Raw genomic sequence first — 25,026 nt, 5'->3', positions numbered from 1 at the left:
CTACTACTACTACTACTACTACTACTACTACTACTACTACTACTACTACTACTACTACTACTACTACTACTACTACTACTACTACAAGCGACAACAGCAACTACACCAGCAACAGCAACCTGCATCGCCGAACACAAGCAAGCCACTTCAACTCCTCGAATTCTAGACTCGCCTTCGATCGCCTTTCCTTCCCTGTCGAATGACGCAGCAGATGCTTTTCTCATTCCTTTTTTTTGATTCATGTTCCACTCCTGCCTTCCCCCCCTAAACTAATGCAGACTCACCTGTAACAGCATGTCAGCCCTCCCTGTCACAGGGGATGCTGGTCTATGAATTGCAGATTGGCTTTTGACACGAGATGACAGACTCCTGGGGGAAGGGGAGGGGGTTGGAGGGCCAGCTCGGGGCCCAAATCTATGCAAATCGGCAGCCAGTCAGTCGCATTTAGACAGGAAGCATTGATTCTGAACCGGCTCGTTGGACGCAAGTTTACATTGCAGAGCGAGACTGAGGCGCTACCGTGCTTACGCTTCTTTTGATCAGCAGACAAGCTGGGATCCACCCCCTTTTTTCTTCAAAGCAATTGCTCCAAATGGTAGCACGAGCGCCTTCTATGTACTGTCTGTCTTGTTCAGACAGTAGTGCCGTACATTCCGACGAGGAGGCAATATCTGCAGTCAGATATAGATTTGTAGGCTTCGGGAAGGATCCCTGATTCGGGCAGTATGGGAGGCACGATGACGACTTCTGAGGGGATTGGAGACGGGGATCATATTTGCTGTTCTGAACCGTTCATAGGCATACACATACAGGTGCAAATGAGGGATGATGTCGCGAATGCACGACACTCTGGACTTGAGCGAGGCCGTTCTAGAATCAGGCCCGGATCCGCATTTGACGGCTACCAAGTGATTGATAATGCATTGTGACTCCATGGTTCTCCGACATTGCACCATGAACATCACTGTGGCCAGACTACGTGGAGATAGACCTGCCAATTCCCCGAGGACTATCCATGTATATCATGATAGACACTTTCCCCTAACCAGCTTGTATCAGAGGTAGCTAGCCCCTGAAACCGAGACAAACCTCAGCGATCCTTGTCAAGTCAATGACATCTCTCTCCCGCCATAATGAAGGCAGTAATCACCAACCCCAAAGGAAGCAATGTCCACCGCAAGTCATAGAAAGACCACGGAGGTTCATTCCATGATGAGACCCACAGCAAAGCACCTCGCCATATGTAGCAGTGTCACACCATCACGCACTCAACTGGCAGACGAAAAAATAAAAAAAAAACAGTCAAGTCATTCCCCAACACAGTAAGTTCCCTGCATGAACCAAAGAGCAACTCGATGCTATGCTATATCCATTGACTAAGCCCCAACGTCATAAGCCTAAGTAGCAACGAAGCTCGACGCCAAATCAGATCCACCACCATCAGCATGAACAAACCGGTAGCGCTGGCTGCAGTGCATCACCTTTCCGCAGAACCTGCGAAAATATATTAGCATCGTGCATCTAAGCCACAACGTCTAGAACCTCCACCTCCACGACTTTCCATTTCCGAACACGGCATCGGGCGAGATAGCTCCGCTCACCTCCATTCGTTTTGGGCGTGCGCAGCGAGCGAACCTCTCCTCCCCCCACTCCACAGAAATCAAGGTAGTTTTAGTTAGTGCAACGATGCACCGCTTGGAGCGAGAAACAAAGAGTAATGCAGGATGCTGCATCTCTGCGTTGCAGCTTGCCTTTTCCGGGATTTCCTATCCTGCAACTGTGCATTACCGTTGGAGAAGCATCTTGCAGTAACTAGTAGCCGGGGGCTGAGGTTTCGGACGAGGCTTTTCTCGAAGGCATTTGGTTTTGGGTGTTGCGGGGGAAAAGAAAACTTAACTAAGTTATTACTTCTCCTTTGCACGGACAAGGAATGTTGGACTGTGTACAATGCTGTGGGTCCAAAGGTGTTGTTGGGGTTTTGTCAAAGCACAAGCAACAGTTTCAAGAAATACTGACAGGAACTTGTCACCGCTGGTTATCATGTGATCTTCGTTGCTGCGCGGCTGCTGCCAGTAAGTTACTGACTGTAACAGAAAAGGGCCTCCATAACTCAGCAGCAGCAGCAGCAGCAGCACTGGCACACACTCACACATCCCTCGACTCCGGGTAGGCAAGAAGAAAGGGCAGGGCGAAATTGAGGCTTTAGCAATTCCTGTGCCCTACCTTTGTTCTGCTGCATCTACAGATTTATCTCATGACGATGAAATCGTAGACATGTGAGTGGATAGCCTCATCCTTGAAAGGATTCCAAATAATCGGACTTTTTCTGGGAGGGCACGGAAGATGGATGGTGCTGCGAACATGCACAACACAGAATAAGTCGGTGTCGGTGCTGGTGCTGTAGTAGCACATCACTTGAATCTCTCCAGGATGAGGCTACCTACGATTCTCCATTCATCCGACGATGGAAATCTATCGAGTGTGACATTTTTAGATCCAGACCGGAAGAAGGGAGTAATCAGGGGATCAGTCAGTGATGTTGGCTGTGCGCGTCTCGGTTCATCACATGGCTAGGGTAGACAGAAGAAGAGGCTTTTCCTTTGCATTGACGTGGCTGGCCTCTGTTCGCGGCTACCGAATTCGTGATCCCGTCCCGTGGGACTTGAACCCACTGCAAAACACAAAACACAAAACAATCTTTACTCTCCTTTTTCTCATGACAGTAGGAAACTGAAGAATCCGCTAGACAATCGACTATGTGAAGTCTCTCTAAGTCAGGGACACCAAAAAAAATTAGCTGCCTTACCTTAGGACAAGAATAGCAGGAAAGGCGGCGAGAAATTGGGCAACCATTTCCCCGAGGGAGTCGAGGTACAGGTACTCCGTACATACAGTGAGGAAGTACGCCGGAGGAAGTACAGTACAGTAGATTGCTATACCGCTACTTCGGGATGTCGTTGGCTTCGACCATCACACGACTGCAAGAAGGTGACCCTAGCATCTGATGGTGACTTTCTATCCTAACTTCACTGTTGTTCTTCATCCCCGTTTGCTCTAACTTTCCTCTTGCGTATGTGGGTATGGGTATCTGTGCTATATACTGTAAGTATTCTGAATCGACTGTACTGCGTAAATATCAAATAGTTCATACAAATTACATACTTTCGTATAATTGTGTACCATCATGAGCAAGATAAAGAACCAGGGGCAAAAGGTACATACATGTGAGCCAGGTACGAGAATTCGATACCGGGGGAATAGCGATCCAGTCAATGACTGGCTCTGGAGATGGTACCTTCGCAACCCATGTGAAAGAAAACAAATCACAAAATAAGAAGATAACCAACTATTCATCTTGAAGCTCTGATGAGAACCTACTACTCCGTACCCCGTCCAGTTTCTACATAAAGAGAGATAGCAAAGTTCATCCCTTACAATAGGGAAGTTATGTCAATGGAAGCCAGAATCCAGCCACTGCACAACACACCCCTCCCCTCGAGGGGCCTCGATCTATAACCTCCGAGAACCAGCAAAGCAACCACCGCCCAACCCAGCCCAGCCCAGCCCAGCCCAATTGCCAACACAACCCACCCATCTCCCCAAGTTCCCCAGTTCCCCAGAATATCTCCATACGAATGGATAAAAATAGATTCACATCAGCATCTTCAAGCTACTCCGTACAGAATACCGTAACCTGCATCTTCAGCCTTGTTCGAGTCCGAAAGCGGCAACCCGGAATAAGACCCATAGATAACCATCCCTCGTCATCCTCAACTACGAAGTAATTATCAGTTTGATCATCATACCTTCGCATCGTCTAGCACATGACCGGTTCGCTCACCAAAAGTATGAATCGGAATCAACCAATAATATCCATCCCTCCGGACTACTACCCCTTAACGCTGAAACAAGTCGACGCGAATTCAGGAACAAGCGATAGGAGAATCCTCAAACATCACATGAGCATTTCCGACCCCTGTGCCTCTTCCTCCTCCTCCTCCTCCTCCAACCTGGTCCGTCAGCTTTTCAAGGTACAGTACACCGTCGAGATGTCAGAAAACTAGGCACCCCGCCCCATCCTTCCAACATATGTCAAGCGATCTTCAGCAGGAATAGTCTAAATGCATTTTCATGCTTTATTTGAGTCATCTCTTTGACTTGTCCGTGTTACGAGACCGGGTACCTCGTAAGCAGAGAGCTCGTTTCATTGTGCTTGCCTCTAGCTTACAGATAGCTCTGCTTCCTTGGAACTCCGAAACGAGGATATGAGGGAATAGGACTACATCGAAACTCAAACCCAACCTCCCTAGATCAATTTCCGGGGATACTGACTTCAATTGACCCTCGCAAATGGGGGGACTTCTTGAGCTGATGAATCGGTGGCTTGAACCGTAGATACACATAACGAAAGCAGCCCTATCCGGGGCAAGAGACCGAGAACCAAGGCTGAGTGGGCAGGGGCGGAGGGGTTGAAACGGGAGCCAGGCAAAGTTATACGATGTCTGACACCGGGAGGCGGGGGAGTTCTTCCGGATGGAGGTAGTATCATCTCGTATCGTCGGATGTTTGGTAGTGGTGGTGATGATGGTGATGATGATGATGATGGCTTATGGCGTTGATTCTTTGTGTGTTCATCCTGTATTATGACTAGATTACCCCGTCGGAGTACTGTGCATTCCTGTTTAGGTTCAATCGGCCCCTGCTTTCGAGGCGTAGCTGGGTATTCGTTTGATGCAATACTTAGAGGTGACGTGCATTCCTTAATGCTTGGTTCAGAGTCGGCGTAGGGTTCATCCAACCTGTGTGTTTTTTTACTACCCCATATATCATTGAGCTGAGAAGATGGATAATGGGGCATGCGAAGTGATAGGCTTGAATGGCATCAGGTATCAACGGGTTGCGAAAGTCACCGCGTGACTTTGCCTTCTATCCGAGCAACTGGAATTGAATAATTTCCATAGAACTGAGTATACAATCTAGAGATAAACCCGGAGAACCCTGAGCTACGGAGCTCTGACTTTCCCGTAGCACGAGCGAAATTAGATGCCTTACATGTTCCACCCACGCCTGTGAAGTGACATGCATTGCTGCTGGCCGTCTTTCTTGCACATGAACACTCCACTACCGAAGGGACAACCCTCTCCCCCCTCCCCCCTCTTCCCCTTCTTTCGTCAATGGAAGTGTAGGTGTAAGTGAGTTCGGGGTAAGCAGGTACAACACATGGTCTCTTTATGCTTTGCGCCTTGGTGCCTCTCTTCCTCTCTCTCTCCTTTTGGGAATGGTCAACAGGAGAGGAAGGGGACGGAGATTTAATGCACTAATTACGATGACTGGAAGTTCGTCTTGGAACTCTTTCCCCTCGAGTCATGACGGATGATCATCAGTTTGGGGTGTGGGGGGAAGTGGGGGGAAGGGGGAAGGGGGCAGGGGGGAGGGTACCTACTCAGGGGTCCAGCCCTGACTGAAAATTTGGGGAGGAGGAGGGGGGTGTCCATTTTCGGCATGCCTCCCCCCGTTCCCAGAAACCGGGACATCCAGCATGCAAGCAAAGATTAGCTTTATTGAAATAGCTTCTTTAGGGTCCCATCATGCCTGCCTGTGGTAGTTCAGTAATTAGTAAGACAGTAGTGCCATTTTGCTAGAGAACAACTCGACCCTTTGCTTCTTACAATCCAGGAAGACCCCAAAGAGATCGACACAGCCAGAAAAGATCGTGGGTGCGGATACTACGCTCACCGTGCCGTGCCTCAAGCACACCAGCAATATGCGGCCGTCTCTATTGGGAGAATAATGATACGTAAAGCAACAACTACTATCCTGCGAGTCGTATCCTCTGGTAGTCTTCTCCTAGCCTCTTGCGCGATTTTCCTTCCTTCAATGGAGGGGAGAGAGAGAGGGGGAGGGGAGGGAGGCAGTCCGACATCCGAATGGATTGGTAGGGTGACATCGCCATCTCAGTCATTCCCCAAAGGACAGGGCGAAGGACGAGTTCGGTCTGTATGTACATACTGTACGTAGAAGGCCAACTCCGGACCAGCTTACTTCTGAGCAAGGCGCACCCACAAAACAAGCCATCGTGCCGGAGGTGCCCCCGTAGCGCTTCATCTTCAATCCGGGGTAAGCCCCTCCCTTCCCACCCCCCTCCATCGAACGTGTCTGAACTGTAAAGAACAAGCCGCCATGCAGACTCGAGCACAAAGATCAGATAGAAGATTCCTTGGAGGGCTGCAAGCTCTGCTCTGTACTGTACTCTGGCCATGGCATCGTCCGCTTTTATGAGATCTGAGTTGCGAATTGCTGCTAACATCCTATGCTAGAATGGAGAAAGAGCCGTTAGAAAGGCGACAAGGGTTTCGCGCCGGTTTCAACTTTCTTCAACCTTTTTCCTTTAAAGATCATAGAGTTTTAGACTATGTTTGATCGACTCGTAACGGGCGGCAAGAAGCAAAGTATACGGTAGGTTGGGGCTGGATTGCCACATGATCCTTGTCGAAGAAGGGACCAATCTTTCCACTCATCTGTCAATCCCATCGAACATTCATCGATCGTCGAACAAGGCCCGAATACTTGAGCAAGAACACGAACCTACTGCTCTTCTTCATTCACCCTTGCATTTTTTCATATGAGATCGCCCCAATCCTTTCCCTCCCCCCCTGCCCCTATGGGTGTGTGTGTGGCCTGGGTAGTCAGGCTCGGTGCATAATCTAGAAATCGCGAGTCCGGTTCCTCGAACGAAAGGTCGCATTCAGAATTTATCCACACTTGAGAGAAAGAGGTGAGGGGAGTGCATTCACTACCTGTTCCTGGTAGTCATCCTGGTAACATGAAGATGATCATCCCAGGGTTCTGGCTGGCCGGGGAAGGCGGGCCGGGAAAGATGGAATGTGACCGCTCAGAAGACCCGGTAGGACGGACCAGGGTCAATCGTCCGACTTAACAAAAGAGTATGGATAAATAGAAAGAGGGCACGGACTGAGGAGCAAGAAAGCAAGAACACTGGCGGGGAAGAGAGAGAGACAGGAAACAGAGTACGGGATAGTTTGAGAGAGCAGTCTGGTCGATAGCGCTCGGGTTTCAAGATTCAATGTCGGTCTGTTGTTAGTCGAAAGCCTCGATCCGGCTATTTCTTTGTATGTTTCAGCTCACTTGGTATCCCTTCCAAGCCATGACCCGTGAAAAACCGTTATCCGTGCGCAATGCAAAGCTTACTAGCTATGTATGTACTGTAGGATCCGGAGTACATCCAGAAAAGACAAAACCCAAAGCTGGGGTTCAGGGATTGGGCCAATAGTCACAGAATGGATTGACGAGGACACCTACGTGGACACATACATACCAGCGCCTGCTTTCATATATCAATATCTTGGAGCCGATCAATTGAGGTCAAATGCCAGGCCCGAACCAAAAAAAAAAGAGAACGAAAATACCTTCTAGATCGTAGAGCCGAATTCCTCCCCCAAGGGCGGAATCAACGGTTAAATGCCAGCCAGAACACATGTCTGAGCTCCTCCTTTCTACGCCAGCTCACATACTTTCGATCGGTTCCTGTAAGCGATCATCCCCAGGGCGAATCCCCGTTGATTGACGGCACCGTTAGCTTTGAAAGAACCCTGTTGCCTTGGAAGTATACAGTCCACCCTCCGGGGGAAGGGAAGGGTTCTCGGGACGTGGTCCCAGAATCGGCAAAAGCGCATGGTACAGCATCACAGGTTATGGTTGCTGGATCCAAGGGCGTCGCGAACTTTGTCGAGGGTTTGGTAGCCGGGAAGGGATACTCCGTGGGTGAGACTGTGCCCATCCTTTGTTTGCGGGGCGCATTGATGGATGCATGGTCCCTTTTTTGCCCCTGTGTCGCTTCTGTTGTTGTTTTTGTTTTTGTTGATGCTGGTAACTGGTGCTGCTTGACATGATGCAGCCGCTGTCCGTTAACACAACACTAGCCCCAACTGCTCCTCCCATGACAGGTCCTCATTTCAGAGCTACAAGTATTGTAGGATGGTGATAGCGGTGGATGACTGCCAATGGTAGAGCCGATGAGACATGCCTTTGATACATGCAATTCCAATACGCGGGGCTTTTGGCAATGACTGGTGAGATCAGTGAGTTGGTCTGTGGTCAGCGGGGAAGTCAGTGGGATTGACCTCGAGTCTCTTGCGCGATCTCCGGAATGATTTACCCCAGTCCATGCCCGGTGGCGCAAAGGCTGTACGTGCGGTACGTACTCCGTCGTAGTCACTCACTTAGTTAGCTACTCAGTAAGTTAACTAACTAGTTAGCCTTAGTTAGCTCTTAGGTAAGGTAAATGTTCTGCGCAGTTTGACCCCACATCATGTGACACCCTCCCCCTTCTCCTCCCCAAATTTTGTCTTGTGACTTGTGCGGGACTGCTTTGCCACTGGCACAGGCTGAGAGTGTGACTGACTGACTGACTGACTGACAGTTAAACTGACTGGGTGTTCCTTTTGCCCCCCCCGCCCCCCACGTTAAGGGGCTGGCAGGGCCCGCACTGCAGGAGAAATGAATTTCCACCGGGTGTTCCGTCTCGAGTCCAATAGCTCCCAAAACAGCTCCCCAGGCTACGCCACAGTCAACGGGTCGGTAGTTACAAGTGCGCTATCGTACTCAAGTAGAACATCACAGAGCGTGATCTCCTCAGGTTCCTCGGCTATTTTCTGTTGGTAACGACGTCAGCTCTGGACTGAATGTGTCCATTTTTCCGGGGGGGGTGATACCCTCCCTCCAAGCCTGCTATGCTGCCCTGCTGAGTGCCCTTTGCCCTTTGCAACCCCCCCCCCCCCCCCGGCTGTTCCACCTGGGCGGTTCGAGACACTATTTGCTCCCTATACCTTTGGCGACCTTCTCGTCCTGGTTGAACATTGATTCAAGGTCATTCTGAACATGACGCCGAATTGACGACAGATCGTCCCTGTAGAAGAGATAACCCGTTCCTTCATGTTGCCTCAAATACGTAGGGAGATCATGGGATGGCGGGATCCTTATTTTTTCTTGTTTCTTTTTTCAATTTCTGTTCATCATTATTGGCTTTCCCTTGATCATCATTCGCAAGATCCTTCGCCTGAAAAAAAAATCGAAATAACAGATGTGGCGGAGGGGTTAAGAAAGCATCGCTTCTGAATAGTGGACTGGCTATCATAAGCTTAGCCGGGGCCGAAGTACCGTGGATGTACAGGACATACTGTACCCCGTAAAATCCGCCCATAGCCTAGCCATGCTGCCATGCATCGGCGCTCTCTTTTCTAGTAGGCTTGAAGGGAAGTCAGTCGAGAGCCGTAGCGGGCTGGGGGCGCAGCTACGTGGCTCGCTCTCCATCGCTATTGTGGAACGATAATCTGCAGGACAGGTCTGGCAGCTGAGCAATTTTGCCAAACGATCATCGACGCTGGCAGCTGCGTGCCCACTATTTTCCTTTTCTTCTACAGAGTATCATTTCCTTTCTTCTAGAGTATTACCCGGTAAAGTACGAGTTACGCGGTGGAGATGTTAGGCTGGGGCGACGAGGAAAGCGAAAAGAGGCATGCGAAAACGAAAGGGCAATAATAATAATAAGCTCACGATCTTTAGCTGATTACCAACCTAAATCCAGAGGTGGGTTAGCTTGTTCAGGCTACCCTTTCTTTCCCGGGGCACACTTCTTGGGAGGAAGGGAGCCTGGAGTGGGCCGGAGGTGTAGAAACATAGTAGGGGGACGGGTGCAGGCGCCGGCGCGCACGCACACGCTGATAAACATTATTGTCTGCATTCGAGAGATACAGACATGAATATGCACGCAGAAGAACAGACGCAGTGGTTTGAGGTCCAATTATTAGGTCGAGAATCTTGCTTTGACACCCGCCGATCGTGCGACTTGATCCAACCGATTTCCATCGACATATATACTTCATTCTCCATCGACTACCTTGGTTGAGGGTTGGAGAGCTCAATGAATGTATGTACTGTATTCAATAGAACTGTAAACCCTCCTAACATGAGGCTTTTACTCCCGTACATGGAACCATTCACCGTGATTCTCCACCAGAGATATCATTCTTCTAGGTGCTGACCTCTTCAGGCACTGTGATTGATCCAAAGCGGTCCCGGGACCAAATGACCAGAAGGTTTTAAACGCCATGCAGATCGGCTCTTTGCTCAACGTCTTCGGGCGACTAAACTCGAGAGGGATATCCGAAAATTTGCGAGGCTTACCGGTAGATAGAATCCTTCAGGCAAACCCCCCCCCCCTCCATTCCTTCCATGGATGATTCGAGTCGGTCGGGTCATACACAATTTACTTCATCTAAATACTCCGTAGACACGAGAGATCGCATCATCACGGCGGCAGTCCCTCCCTCACCCCCTCACTCCTCGGATTTCGCTCGGCTGTTTTCACCCACCACGGGGAAATAACGGGGAGCGGAGGAAGAAGCCACCGTCAGAGATTAAAAAAAGGGTGCTTAGAAGAGAAAGAAGGATGGAGACGGCGAAAAAAAAAGCCAAAATAAGCTAAACGAGATGGGATGGAGGAATCTCTCCGCGTTTACGAGTAGCTTGAACGTTTTGCGGTTGCGGTTGCGGTGGTGCCTTGAACTCGCCTAGAAAAGATGAAACCGAATCTTACAACCGCTGCCCATGTGAGAATCCCCGGGGTGTTTACCTTAGTTTTGTTCATTCGACCCTTCAGACCTAACCTAAAGACCTAGAACCTGCCAGGTGGGAGCATCACATGATTACACAACGTGGGCTGACAGGCGAGGAGAACCAAACAAGAGAGGCAGGCTGTCAGCTAACTCTCTGATTTCTCTCCCTTTCTCTCGTAGTCTCCCCCCTATCTTCATTATTGCTCTCCCCCTCCATCACGACAGGTCGGGTGGTGATGATTGACAGACTGATTGACTGATTGATTGATGATAGTGAATCGGGCAGATCTTCTGCATCCCAGTTCCCCGAGCCACTTACCTGGAGATCCGCGACGAAGGATCGTAGCTGTGGCGTCTTCAGTCTCTCTGATTATACCTAGTTCGGAAGTCAAGTATAAAAACAACGGATGTTTTATCCCCGAGATTTTTTGTTTTTTTTGATTTTTTTTGCAGGGCCCCGTGACGTGAAAAAAAAAATAAAATAAAAAAGGGGGTGCGCGTTAATAAGAAGCCTAAACCAGATAGCCGGGTAATCTAACACCAGATCAAATCTATAGAATGCCTGATAGTAGTAGTAGTGTTGATGTCGTTGGTGCTACACAATCATTCCTCCCCTCCCCCTGGGGATATCCATGTTGGGCTCTTATCATCGTCGTCACTAATGACGAGCGAATTGACAGCTGGCAATCCTCCTATCTTGTGACTATGACTTGGGTCGGGAGGAAAAGTGGAATGAAGCCACTGTGATACTCGATGTATCTGTCGCTAGTTGATACACAGACACAGACACACACACACACACACACATATATCAGCTCACGAATCCGAGAGGGCTCTTTTTGTTCGAATGGATCAATGTCAAGTAGATACGTCCGGGTTGGTGATTGACATTTTAGCGATGCCTCAGGCTCTTGGGGTAGTAACTTCAAGCCCACATCATCCAAGCGTATGTACCCGTACTCCGGGGTTCTCCAATGCCTGAAGACAAACTAGGAGCAGAGAAGGGAGAAAGAGAACATTCTAACCCCCGGCATTGACACATAATTGCTGCAGACCGCAACAGGGAACAGAAACAAGATCATCACCTCCACCAGAAGAAGATAAGGTCAGTGCTATCTAGGTAGGTAAGACGATCACCCAGATCGGAACCGCGGCGCTCTTCCCCGGTATGCGACTCCGCCTGGGGGCATTTGAGATACTACATACCACCGGCGAATACTTGCAGAGTACGTATTGCGCGGCGTACCAGCAAGGTAGTTCGAGGCGGGGACGGGGGTTGTGCTCAGGCCATTTCAGCCAGAATGATTGTCCCAGGATACATTGATAGATCATATGGCATGGCAATGTTTTTGTTGTTGTTGTTGTTTGAAACAAATAACATACGGAGAGAGACTGAATGGGATAAGAAGATCAGGCAGAGATGCCTCAGGATCAGATCGAGGCCAACTACGAAACCAGCTACCGACGATATTGGCTCATCTTCGGGAATAAAAACGTGGCTAGACCCAAGTGTCAAGGGTAGAAAATCCACGGGTCGTTGAAGGCATTATCTCGCTGCGACATGCACCCGAAATTAGGTCCGTGGCGAAAGTAGTCGACAAAACAGTGACAGTCAGCAGACACCAACAAAATGGCCACCGAAGAGGGCAGGTGAGAGATGAGCTGTCAAATGCCCCTGATGAGGCGAGAAATGGATTTAGGCAGTAAGTGCCTAGAATTGACAGCGACAGGGGGGGGGGAGGGTAGATGTGTGGGAAGGAGGGAAGGGGACATTGAGAGGGACTGAAGGGGACTAGAAACAATGATGGAAGTGGCTATATTCATTAGGTCTATCAATAGTGGCACTACTGGTACTGTAGGCGAGTTGACAAGTGCGGAGTGATATCAGCAGTATCTTGTCTAAGCCAATCGTTCGGGATCCATTTTTGGGGGAAGTCAAGTGACCCGACGGAATTGACGGGGTTGAACTCATCCAATGTAAGTAAATGATGTATATTCGGTACTCCGTAGTTAGGTTAGGTCTTGTTAGTGAACGGATGTTTCTCTTGCGGCCTTAGTCAGCGGTCAAGCTGGTCACAGGACAAGGTGATCTTTGTTCTGAATGATTGTCTAGAACATCCCCTGCGCGGTGAGTGCTTTGCTGATTGTGATACGTAATGCAGTCAGTCACCTTGGGTTGATTTGTATACTAGGGGAAAGTATTGGAATATCTTTCCTGGCAGGAATACCTGCCTCTAACGCTTGAGAAGGTATGTCTGGAGGGTGGGAGAGTCTTCCTTCATACTTCATCCGGTACCAAATTTAGCGAGAGAGTCAAGCCTCAAATCGGTTGCAGCCAAGTACAAACAAGTACTTGAGGGAAGCAGAGAGAAGCGCTGCTGCGTTCACCGGCCAAAGTTACCCTTCTGGTGGAGGAATTGAGTATCATTCCGAGGTCCTATACACAAGGGTACTAGGTAACAAGTTCGTACTTTGTTTTCGTAGCCCCACTCCGGAAACAGACCGGTAAATTTACACTAGTCATGACAATGTATGAAATACCAGACGCCCTGCGGGGGTACTCCGGAAGTACCACCATTACCATTCCAAGAATGGAAAAATGCAAGAAAATAAAAATGAAAAGAAAAAAAAAAAAGACAAAATCTATTTTCTCTTCCGAATTATCAGAAAAACAATCACACACATTCACACACGCCCACTTACCTGGCCTACCTACTCGGCACTCTCCCGCTCTCTCCATACATAGGTTCCGGACCACGGAAATGGAGGGAGGAAGAAGAAGAAGGAGGCGCGGCTAGGATCCCTTTCCTGTACATACAGTACGTACATTCACTCTTCTTCTCTCTTACCGCCATCCCTATTGAAACAAGTCCTTTCCCTCGGTACTTGCTGTTATTACTGAGTAGAGTACCTACTTACTGTACACCCTTCATCGGACTTTTCTTTCCCTGTGGCCACCGTCACACTTCCCCCATATTTCCATACTTTTTCCATTTTCCCATAATTTTTATTTCCTTCGATTTTCCCCTTGTACCATTACCAGTTCATACCGAATTACTGTTCTCTCCCACGCCCTCCTCTTCCTCCTCTTCCTCCCCTCCCCCCCCGTCCCATAATCTCAAAGTCTCCACCGACCCGTCGTTTAACTATCTTCCCTTTCCTCATTTTTCTCGCCCGCTCCACCGCGTACTAAGTTTCTCCTCCCCATATTCCTACGGTCGATTTTTTCCCTTCTCTCTTTTCTCTCTTCATTCCCTCCACGCCTCTCCTCGGCAACCTCGCACCTTTCCCCCTCCCCATACTCGACACATCCTCTCCTCTAGACCGGCGGCTCCTTTCGCGAACCTCCAATTTTCGTCCCCAATTGCTTCGACTATTCGTCGTTGCCGGTCTCTACCTTTCTGCCTCGACTATACCCGGACGGGAAAAGAGAATTACCACCCCGTGGCAGACTCCATCCGAACTCGACTCCGACCGTGCATCTCGCGCCTGATCACAACCCGCACCACAATCGCTGATATCTAGATCCGCTGCTTCTTTCGACAGGCAGCTGGGGTGCCATCACTTGCTCAATCGACATTTCTGCAATTTGATTGCGGACTTCCGAACCGAGAAACTCGATCCCATCGACATCGTGGAGGATCAGGGAGCTTCAATTCGCTGCACTTCGCGCCGTACGACCACGCTCGGGGGAGACGGCGACCCCGAAAGTCCCTGGACGGAACACTTAACATCTCTCAACTTGCACCGAATTCGAAATTGTGGCGTCGTTAAAATGCCTTCGCGTTTATCAACCCCCGTTCTGACAGTGGATACGGCCAAAATCCACAAGGTCGACACCGCCAATGCACAGAGCTTACATGGAATGTGGATGGGTAAGCATTGTCGGCTTTTGCAATCAGTCTACTGTGATGGCTGACTAGGATTTTCTCGCCAGTGTTCTCGAAATGCGCCGACTACATGGAAGAGGGACGTCGACTTGAGAATCTCAGCTGGAGACTCTGGACCCGCGAGACATTCTGCGTGGAACCGGAGACTAACAGCGATACCTCGGTTTTGCCACTCCCCCGCACGGACACTTCGGACATGCCAGAACTTTCCGCCAGTGTCGAATCTGCCGCGTCCGACCAGGCTGACAGGATTGAGCAACACATCAAGCGGTCGAAGCTTGATCTCAAGCCTGCAGTTGTTCGTGAGGATTCAAGCCCTCTCTTGAGTCTGGCTCGCGGGAAAGAGAAGCATATCACATCCGAGGGCTTGGAACGCATGGTGCTGAACATCAAGGAGAAGAAGAGCTTGGAGCCTATTCCTCCTCAATCGATGACCACCCCCTTTCCTCCCGTTGTGGATATTACCCCACGCCCGTCCACCCCCACTCCTTCATCCCCTACCGTCTCGACCGCGAAGCGGACGCCCTCACCGCCACCATATCCTCTTCACCAACAGCAGAACCAGTCCACGGAGTCGTGCTCCACCACAGCGCCCGAGGGCAACGAAAGCGACAACAGTGCCTGCGCTGCTGCTTCCGACACCAGTGTTTCTTCTTCCGGCATTATTCCTATGAGATGTGACTTGATCAAGTCCCCGAGCATCGTCCGTGGATTCTCTCCTTCGCTTATATCCTCATCCTACCGATCGCAGCCGAGATTGGCACCCGAGCCTGGACCAGCCAAGCAATCAGGACAGCTTAAGCCTATGCCTTTCAAGAAAAAGGGCGGCATGTTCACACTTGGAGGCTCCTCTGGAGACGACGAGAGCTCCTTTGAAGATCGTATTACGATGCAAGGTCCTCACCGGAGCTCCCTATCGGACGAATTAAGCAAGCCGTCCTCGAGCAACCAAAGTCCGAAGAAGAAGGTGGCGTCCTTCAGAGATGAGAACGGAATTATCAAGCCCACTCGGGAACGGCTCGAGGAGCATGAGGACGCTATCGAGACCGACGATGAAGTCTCTGAGAGCGCCATCGAGGATGACTCTGATTCCGATTGGGAGGATTCGGTCACCGAAAGTGGCCGGTCTAGTGTTGAGGAGCGCGAGCTTTTCCAGCGAGTCGATTCTCGGCCTAACCTCGTCTCCCGTCGGTCGATGCTGACCATGATGATGCATCAACCCACCAAAATGGGCGCAGCATCCCGGTCCACCCCGGCTCTTCAGCGGTCCCGCCTCACTTCACCCAACGGCCCCTCGATCCCGGCTTCACCGCCCGACGACGACGAGGAGAGTCTTACTATGCGCGGCCCTGATGTTCCTCGTTCCAAGCCGATTGTTATGAAGCCTACGCCTCAAGCCATCGCTCATTCGCCCCGCACGACTCGTCGGAATATGCTGGCTACTGAATTGACGGAATCTCTCCGTCGCCACTTGCTTTGGGAGCGTCAGCAAAAGAGCGCCACCGCGAATGCCTTTTTGAAGCGACGCCACACCGCCCACGATATGGCCAATCTGCAAGAGTATCCTGGTCCCAAGGGGGCCCAGAAGGGTCAGACCTCGGGCCAGAATGCAGGTCCCGCAACTAAACCTACCAGCCAAGGGAAGGACAAGACCGGCTCTTGGAATCACTACACCGACTTTGGGCCTTGGGAATACCATGTTAAGGGATGGTAACCACTTCCCTTAGGTTTTACGATCGCTATACCTCGATCTTCGATTATCCTTGAATTTTGTGTCATAACACATCTCATCTGGTGGATATTGTTCATTGACAGTGATACCCGATCATCGAACGCCTTTTTTTTGTTTTGTTTTCACTTCACCATGTAAAGACCATCGATTGATTATCATCCTTGTGACACGTACCATCACGACTGCATTGCATATTGGCGCACTTCGGAATCATCTGGCCTTGTGTTTCGACCTGAACATTTTCTCTTTCGGGTCATTGCTATTTTACTTTTGCTATCTTTACATTGCATTGTGTGGCTGTCTGCTACCCTTATACATGGGGCCACTGGGGGGGATCAAGCGTCTTTTACACAATTAATCTTGTTGTACAGATGAACTTCTCTTCTACGGCGATGCACAGTCGGCAGAGACACCTTTGAAAAAAAGGGTCTCCACTTTTCTTCAACTCTTATGATGCTTTGGGTGGACTTGATGCGCGAGCGGTCCATTGGATTCGTCTTCATCTTTGATCCAGGCGGCGGAACAAAAAAACTGAATTGCGTTTTTGCATACATTGAAATAGCCCGTTTGTTGATTTTTTTTAACGCCTTGCTGATACCAGATACCACGTTCCCCGAATTTTCTTTGCATACTGGCCGACTCTTGAGTCGGCCTGCACATGCCGTGTACGCTACTTGATACTATTTTTTTTCTCATCTACCCAACCGCTGTGTATGGAGGAAGCTCAAAAAAAAGAAGCAAAATTTGAAATAAAAATTCATAACAAAGCAGAGCAATATTTCCGTGAAGTAAGACATTTGCGTCGTATGTTTTGTGAGAGACCACACAAGAATGCCATTGTTTGGATGAGGAGGTGGTTAAGTTGACTAGGTCAGTAGAAATAGACAAGGCATTAGGTAAGTAGTCGTATTCATCATTTTCCTCCCCCCCTCCTTTCTTGGGGCACAGACCTGGCCAGCAGGCCAGCTACCTACACTCACGTATACTATTCGGTGTTCTTCAAACCGCCCACTCTCATTCAGGCAGGTAAGGAGAGGCCGGCACCTAGACCAGCATGGGTTGACTTACTGCTGCGTTAGCATATTACTATGTAGCTAGCTGAGAGCAAAAAAAGAGGGGCCAGACGGGCCAGGCGGGTGTGTTCTAGCCATCCAGCCATCGCAGCCTACATCTAGACACAAGATCAAAGCTCTTCTCTCCTGCCTTGTCTGATACCTGTGCTTACTGAATATTATACATACTCGCAGTAGTGCTCCGTACGTACCTACTCAGGATTTGCTGGATTTGCCCTACGACCATAGACATAGTTATATCCCTGTCACGATCTAGAATCCCGCACAGATCGCTTCTTCACATGCAATGCCGGGCGCGCGGGCGCGCCTTCCCTGTCGCCTCGCTGATATTACGATCCCACCATCTTTTTTTTTTTTTTTTTTTTTTTTTTTTTTGGTTCTGTGTTTCCAGGCGATATTCTCAAAAGAGTTTCTTTTTGCAGATAACAAGGAACGGGAAAAAGGGAAAGGAGGATGCGGGGATAAGTGGTTATGAATGGAATGGGAGGGTTATACTCGATGTTCTTGCTTGAGTCAGTTTTCTTGAAAGAAAGTTAATCTTCCTTTTTTTTTTGTGATTTGGTTCCAGGTTGATGGTTGATGGTGTTCTCTCGTTAGTTGATGGTTCTATTGTTCTGGTCCATGAATCCAGGGGGTGTTGCCATATTTAGGAATCTCTTTCTCTGTTGTGTGGATCTATCTTACCCTGGGGAAGTATTGTTCGAGTGTGAAATGTTGAAAGAAAGAAAAACTCGATGATGTGGTGAGGGGATGAATGTGTGTGAGTGACTGGAGGCGAATTCGGGGAGGCAGTTGATGAACTGTCATTGACATAAGGGTATGACGGGATAGAAGAGAAGGTGAACCACAACCTCCACACACCCTGCAGATCATTCGTGTAAAGCACGTACGGAAGAGCCGGTCGGAGAATCCACGGAGATGATCGTGTTTTGATTTCCTGGAGCCCGGAGGCTTGGGATAAATATAGTAGTGCTTCATGATGACACGGACTGGATACAGTAGTTGACTAGATGGTGGATGGTTGTCGGGGAACAAATAAGTCATCATCATTGACTTCGAATTCACGAGTGGACATGCTCTTTTGTTCTCTTCTGTCCTGTGTTCTTGTCGGAGTCCACGATGAATCTCTGATATGGAAGAAAGTCTATCGGATTGTGGTGTGTTACTATATCGGTCGCATTTCCAGAGTCTTGGTATATCAGCTGAGGGGGTGGACCGTGGATGGATTGAACCCCCCTTTTGATATTCGATCCCTTTTGCGTCACTATTTCCATGTCGAGATCAGGGGACATGCTGTAATCGGTTTCTCGGGGAGGGAAAGATCTTTTCTTCCTCATTAGTCAGTTGGGTTTTGTGGAATGTGGCAACAGACTTGACACTGACAAGCATGTGCTGCTGGTGCGTGGAGAAGCATATGGGGTAAGAGTTGGTTGGTCGCGGACGGAGGTTTGGTAGTCCGTGAGTGGTAAGTACTCGAGTGAATCGATACCATTACGACGACCTACTAATCATAGTTACGAAAGGATGCTTGCATTGAGACTTTCGATTCGATTCTTTTTATCGAATATGAGGATACCAACAGGCGATCAATGCAACCACAAGTTCTAGACTCAAGGCATAAGGCGGGAGACAAGTCATCTGCGTGCGTGTTGCATGGAGTAATTCCCGGGGAGCGCACCGAGATCACTCTTGGACCAGATCCATTGATCTACCTGGAGCCCACCATCTTTAACTCATCCTTTTTCCTTACCCGGTAGTTGGGACTGCTCATAGTCATAGTCTCATACGTAAGTATGTTGTACTGTTGTACCGAGTCCTATGCACTATTGTATAGTGTGTGTGTATGCAGATTGCTTCATAAGTTCATAAGTTTATAGTTCATAGTTCATAGTGACCTAAGCGGGGGAGCTAAATTTGATGTCCGCGTGCGCACTGACAATACTGACAATCTTGGTTGCTGAAGCACCCATGACGTAACCTGGGATCATTATTAATTGTTCTGCCCTGCAAACCAGTCCAAACACCCCGGATCGCTGTCGTCCGTTTTCTTGTCTTGAATTGCTGCTCGACTTGATTCAGGTCTTTTGGTCGTAGGGAAGGGCATTCGGTGAATGCATCTTGTCTGTGTCTGTATAATGATAGTCCCACTCAACGTCTGTCCCTCTTTGCTGAGAAATGGAATACCCAATTGAACAATCAAACAATGAGAAAAAGAAACTAAAAAACACAAAAGCGAAAAAAAAAAACAGGCACGAAAAGCAGAGCGTCGAATCAGAGGGCACAGAATCTCTTCAAGAAGACCCCACATATTCCTGGAATTCCCGATGGCTCTGCACCAATCAATTGGCAAGGCCACGAGGAGGGGAAGGTCCGATTCTGCCCGAAAACGTGGAGCAGCCGACCGTGCAGCGCTTTGCGGCTGGTTGGTTGTTTCCAGTTTTTTTCTCTCTGCCCTTCTCTGTCTTCCAGACCAAGCCGGTGGATCCCGAAAACCCAAAGATGAACCACCGGAACCTTAGGCCTAAGGGGAACTTTACTTGATCGGGCTTACCGTCTCGCTGCAAAGGTCGGGGCAGCGCGACTTTCCTCAGCTGGACTCGTTCACTCCTCCAGTCTCCCTCGAATCCCTCCAGACCTTATCCATATGTCAGTCTCAGAACCAGGTCTTCTCCTTCCATTTGCGGGTCAAATTTACCTTACCAAGTGGGTCGTGTCTCTTGAGATCGGGCAGCAAGGTGATTCGTAGTCGAGGGGCTCTTCTCCTCACCGGTTACAATGCATCTTGTATACCATAACACTGTATCAGCCCTGACAAGATTGGTGGTAACCAACTATGTACTGTCGTACTGTACCTCAGGGCTCCCTTCGTTCCCTTCCTCGGGGGTCCTGGGATCCTGAGTCAGCAACCTTCCGCGACCGGGAGGTCTCGCTGTGTAACTTCATCACAACCTTAATAGCCACGAAACAATCTTGTTTTCATCTTGACTTGATCCAAACCACGAGGCCGGAAGTGGAGCAAACAAGCAGTGTGCCCATAATCTAATTAATTCTTCGAAGAAGTGTATGAACTTTCCGATGTCAATTACGTCGTTTCCCACTCTGCCCCTGGCAGAGATGTCATCGCGAACCGGTTCCCTTTACTCCGTACTCTCTTCCTTCCCTTGCAAGGCAGGGAAAAGTCAAGACTCGGACCGACTCCTGCTTTCAGTTCGGCATGCCGATGCACATCAACTCTTCCTGCATTGCAGAATGGGGTATTCTCGGCGCAACCACACCACTGCAACCGCTGCACATACTTTATTTCCTTGTTATCGTCTTCCCTCGGAGACCTTCTAGACCGGGCCGACCAGATGTTTTTTTTCTTTGCCTCCGACGGAGTACATCGCTCCTTGGGGCCCTGAACGCGTGACGGACGGTCTCGGAGGTGGCCGCAGCCATCACCAGAAGCCGTAATTATTAGCACCGCCACCTCAAACAGAAGTAAAACAGCCGCTCGTTGTGGCAGCACACCGCCGACAAATCAGTTCGCTACCAACTTCACCACCGGGGTCGCGCGTCCTTTTCTGCCGTATCACGTGGCGTAAGCTCCTGCGCCCCGAGGTCTGTATTCGCTCCTTCCAGTTTCAACCTTAGTCCGTTGCGCGCCTCAATAGGAAATCTTGACACTATACAAGACTTACTCGTACAAGCTAGTGGACTCCTAATTGGAAGCAAGGAGCCCGATTCGAGCGGGCCTATCCCGAGAGTTGGGCAGCATTGGCATCCTCAATAATCTCCTCATACCACTCGGTCGGACTTGGCTACTATTCTAGTGTAGCCCACTTGCAATCTACACTACACCAGCCACTGGGGTATGCCGCGTTATGTACAGATCATTATGGTCATAGCTTGCACAATGGGCTGGTATTGTGGGATGGTAAGGAGTATGTTTGACCCTTACTCGATACCAAGCCGATGTACGGGGTCCTCCGTCACCATTGGTAATACTACACTGATACTTCGAGGGCTTCAGATACAGAAACAATGGTAAGAGCATGGAGTATCAAGCACAGGTCTCCTTAGATACCTTCTTTCGATTTGCCAACCTACCGCACTTGTACGCAGTCTACGTTCGAACAAGGCCCAGTATTCTTCAGTATTCAGATTCAGATGTCAAATACTGAATGCAAACTATGTGTCAATGACTAGCACGTTCCCAACGAAGACCTGTTACCGAAGCACACACCAAAGCAGTGATTCGATGGCCCTGAGACGCGGGATGGTCACATGAGCCGAACATCCTTCATCTCACCACCCATCACCTATTCAACACCACCTACCACCAACTACCCCGTAAATACATCCCCCCGAAACTTACACCTACCACTCTTCGTTCTAACCTAGTCTTTCCTCCACCGCATCCGATGGTCCTTCCGAAAAGAGGCGCAAATTACCAAAACACCGCGGGTAATTTACCTCACTGAGCCGAGCTGAGCTGAGATCTTTCCGCATAAGGCAAAAATCCTATCCAGGCTGCCCTGACTGTTACCCAAACCTCCGGAAAAAAAATCGAATACACAGGCAAGTGCCCCCCTTGGGCGAATCAGAGCCCTAGCAACCTAGCCTTTTGACTTCTTCTCGGTCTGGGTTTTCGTTCCATATTCAGGTCGGGCATTCGAGAAGGTTTCTAGAAGAGGTTTAGGCTTGCAAATCGGAAGACTAAATCGGCTTAGATCGGTATTTATGCTTTTTTTTCTTTTTCTTTTTCGTTTCATGGGTGTCAAGGAAACGCGGTACTTGTGTGGGCGCAGCGGCTCGTGGATGGCTGGTCGCGGCCTTGGTATTACCAGATACCTGGTACCTTTTATACCATCTAGTACCTATGCGGGGACCACTGGGTACAGTGCAAGCGGTCACATAGCTTTACTGGTATGTATTGTGCTGTATGCGACTTTCCTGAAGGAAGAAGGATTGTCCGGATATAGGTCCATGGCTGAGGATTTTCTGTCCCTTTCGCAATGGACCAATGGACCAATGGACGGCGAGATAATGCAGTATCATTTTGTATAGCCAGAAAGATCGCGGATGATCATTGATGGTCGGTCGCATCAATCAGCCCCTCACATCCCGGTGGTTACTGTCCGTATAGCACTTCGTACAATTACTTACAGTTGCTGCTGGGGGCTTGCAGACCGCCCTCGAGCGGTTCCTGGGAGAACAGCCGGCCGGCGGCGGCGGCGACCGGCCGTGTGTGTTTATTTACTAGTAGTTCAGCTGCATAAGCATGCATGTTGATTGACACGGGTGATTTAGACGAGAAGCATTGAGATCCCTCCCCCCCTTCTCCTCGCTATTGTTGCCTTTCGATTAAAATAGTTCCCATTTTTGGATTTGGATCGATATTTGCTTATTCTGGTGCGGGTGTCTTTGCTTTTTCGTCAAAGCTTTGCGGCAGACCATAGCTAGCGTTGGCGTTCGTCGGTGACTACTAAACCTATGGACTGGCCCATACCTCTGGGATGTTCATAGCACTGATATCATTCCCCTCCAATCTGTGTTTTCTAAAGTATAGAGGTATCAATCTGGAAAATTACGTAGTGGGAGAGGAGGTTTCCAACGTCAGTCTCTGGGGTGAAGGGGAGGGTGGATGATGATGGGGGAGAGAGGGGGAAAGGCGGAGGACTTTGCTCCGAATTGGTGTAGTGAGTACAGCAAGCAAATGCAAAAAAGCCCCGCTGCTTTTAGATATGGGAGTCATCAACACACAACAAACTAACTTGCTTGCATGATAATTGCATGTCTGACATTGTACCTGTCAAGAGGGGTGGCCAGCCTTTCCCCATCTTTGCAGAAAACCCGCATATCCAATGGCAACGACTACGACTGGAGTTCAAAGCAATAGTAACTTCACTACTGAACTCGGTGGTAATCCGTTCGGATCGGTATGAGGAAGATTGTTTTTTTTTTTTTTTGAAGATGATGGAGGGGGTGATACAGATTGATTGACCTGATGGTTGGTGAGAGAGGGGGACTTTGTTCGGGGAAATCGGATCTCTTCACCCGCGCGCGTTTTCTATTGAGTCCAACTTTAGTTTTGCGCCCTGTGTGCGTGAGCCAAAACTTTCTCTCTCTATCTTGAGAACTTCTTCCGTTGGATTATTCTTACCGTACGCCCTATGGGCTTGGTGGATTTCAAAGAGGCCAACTGGTACCTCCCTTTCTCACTTAGGGTCGAAATACGTGTACAGATAGTAAAGGACCCTGATAGTGCCCCCCCCCTTCCCCGACCGAGACATGCCGCGCGCGTGTGTGTATGGACGGAGTAATCACGGAGAAATAAATTCCTCGATTTCTACAAGCTTACATCTAAATGTCGAGGAGGTTCTGGACCGCCGCGGGCCTTTTTCGTTCGCGCTGAAGGAAGCTTCACAAATTGAATAACTTACAGCCTCCCAATTTGCTTTTTCGTCCCTTCTTCTGCCGAGAGGAGGTTTTGTCTGGTGACTTTTCGTGGGATCTTGAATCTTGAATCTTGAATCTCGAATCTATATGGATCCAGGCTGATGGCGAAGTAGTAGATCTCACCCGTCCAGACTTCGTCGTTTCCCCGACCACTGGCTTGTATGTACTCGGTACTGTACTCTGTAAGTGAAAATATTATTGTCTCGAAATGCGTATACGCGTGGTCGGTGGGTTAGTACCCACATGGCCACAAGTACTTTGTACAGTACTGCTCACTCGTTTAAGGTGTGCCTTTTAAGGTTGACCTTGGCCATTGTTGTTTGGATGGCATCGGGTCAGCTGACTCGGGAACCAGGGTACGTACAGTACTTGCGTCCACGTATAGGTACAGACAGTACCGATCCAATTCCTCATAATAACTCGTGGTCATCTTCAGTGGGTCAATACTTCCGGTATTCCCCTACTCATTCAACATACACAGTACAGTACGAGAAGTCACTAAGATCGACCCCACGAATCATGGTCGAAGAGAGCTCTGTGCGTGTTCGGGGAGTGAGGGGGAGGCGGCGGCGGGCGGGGAAGAATTGGATGACACAGAAAAAGGAGCCCTAAGTTAAACCAGGCACGGTGATTTGGTGGGGGGACTTTGGAGGGGTGGGAAGAGGGGGAAGGGGGGACTCAGTGAGGCTTTTCCCCCACCACCACCACCCCTGCTGAACCTTCTACGGCAGGTTTAATCTCAAGATACCGGATTCTTGGTGTTGTGGCTTGTGTGGATAGGTTCGGTCGGTCGGTCCTTAAGGGTCGCAAACTACTCCGTAACTAAGCTAGCTAGCTACCAAAGAAAAGAGGTCACCTGTCGGTACTTTTCAGTGATACGGAATGCAGCCCATTGTCGTACCTGCCAATCGAGATCGGGATTTTCTGTGGTCTGGAAGGACTTCCAACCCATCGGTACACCTGCGGGGGGGTGGGAGAGGAGGGGAGGGGGCGTTCTTTACTTCCAGCTGGGTTTCTCAGAGTTCTTGTTTTGATTCAGTATTGAAAGTCTTATTTACAAACAGAGGTACTTACACTGTACGGAGGGCTATCTCCGGATTACTACTTGTGGTTTTGCTGGTCTGCCTGCCTGCCTGCCTGCCTGCCTGCTCCCCTGTCCGGCCCTAAGATCTACTAGAAAGAAAGGTAGATGAAGTCACCGATGATTGAATAGACGATTGTTTTGTACCATTGGATTGTTGCACCTGCCAGTCTAC

At 49.4% G+C, this 25,026-nt stretch overlaps 3 protein-coding genes across 3 annotated transcripts; 1 reads left to right on the top strand and 2 right to left on the bottom strand.

Annotated features, from left to right (window-relative positions):
- Positions 1–4,116: 4,116 nt before the first annotated feature.
- Positions 4,117–4,744, bottom strand: BO95DRAFT_446220 (uncharacterized protein). The gene is made up of 2 exons (XM_025587323.1): positions 4,249–4,744; positions 4,117–4,186 (listed from the first exon to the last, which is right to left on the bottom strand). The coding sequence occupies exon 1, from the start codon at positions 4,547–4,549 to the stop codon at positions 4,334–4,336; it is 216 nt and encodes a 71-aa protein (XP_025438810.1). The 5' UTR covers positions 4,550–4,744; the 3' UTR covers positions 4,117–4,186; positions 4,249–4,333.
- A 6,758-nt stretch (positions 4,745–11,502) lies between these two features.
- Positions 11,503–12,049, bottom strand: BO95DRAFT_240833 (uncharacterized protein). Its single transcript, XM_025581353.1, has 2 exons — positions 11,841–12,049; positions 11,503–11,719 (listed from the first exon to the last, which is right to left on the bottom strand). The coding sequence occupies exons 1-2, from the start codon at positions 11,964–11,966 to the stop codon at positions 11,624–11,626; spliced, it is 222 nt and encodes a 73-aa protein (XP_025438809.1). The 5' UTR covers positions 11,967–12,049; the 3' UTR covers positions 11,503–11,623.
- Positions 12,050–12,264: 215 nt separating this feature from the next.
- On the top strand, positions 12,265–16,238 carry BO95DRAFT_467092 (uncharacterized protein; the record flags this gene model as incomplete). The annotated part of the gene is made up of 3 exons (XM_025589264.1): positions 12,265–12,284; positions 14,181–14,509; positions 14,572–16,238. The coding sequence occupies 3 exons, from the start codon at positions 12,265–12,267 to the stop codon at positions 16,236–16,238; spliced, it is 2,016 nt and encodes a 671-aa protein (XP_025438808.1).
- Between the last annotated feature and the right edge of the window lie 8,788 nt (positions 16,239–25,026).

Source organism: Aspergillus brunneoviolaceus, assembly GCF_003184695.1.
Source record: "Aspergillus brunneoviolaceus CBS 621.78 unplaced genomic scaffold BO95scaffold_67, whole genome shotgun sequence".
NCBI lineage: Eukaryota > Fungi > Ascomycota > Eurotiomycetes > Eurotiales > Aspergillaceae > Aspergillus > Aspergillus brunneoviolaceus.
The sequence above is the reverse complement of the archived record's forward strand: the minus strand, read 5'-3'. Positions and strand labels throughout refer to the sequence as shown.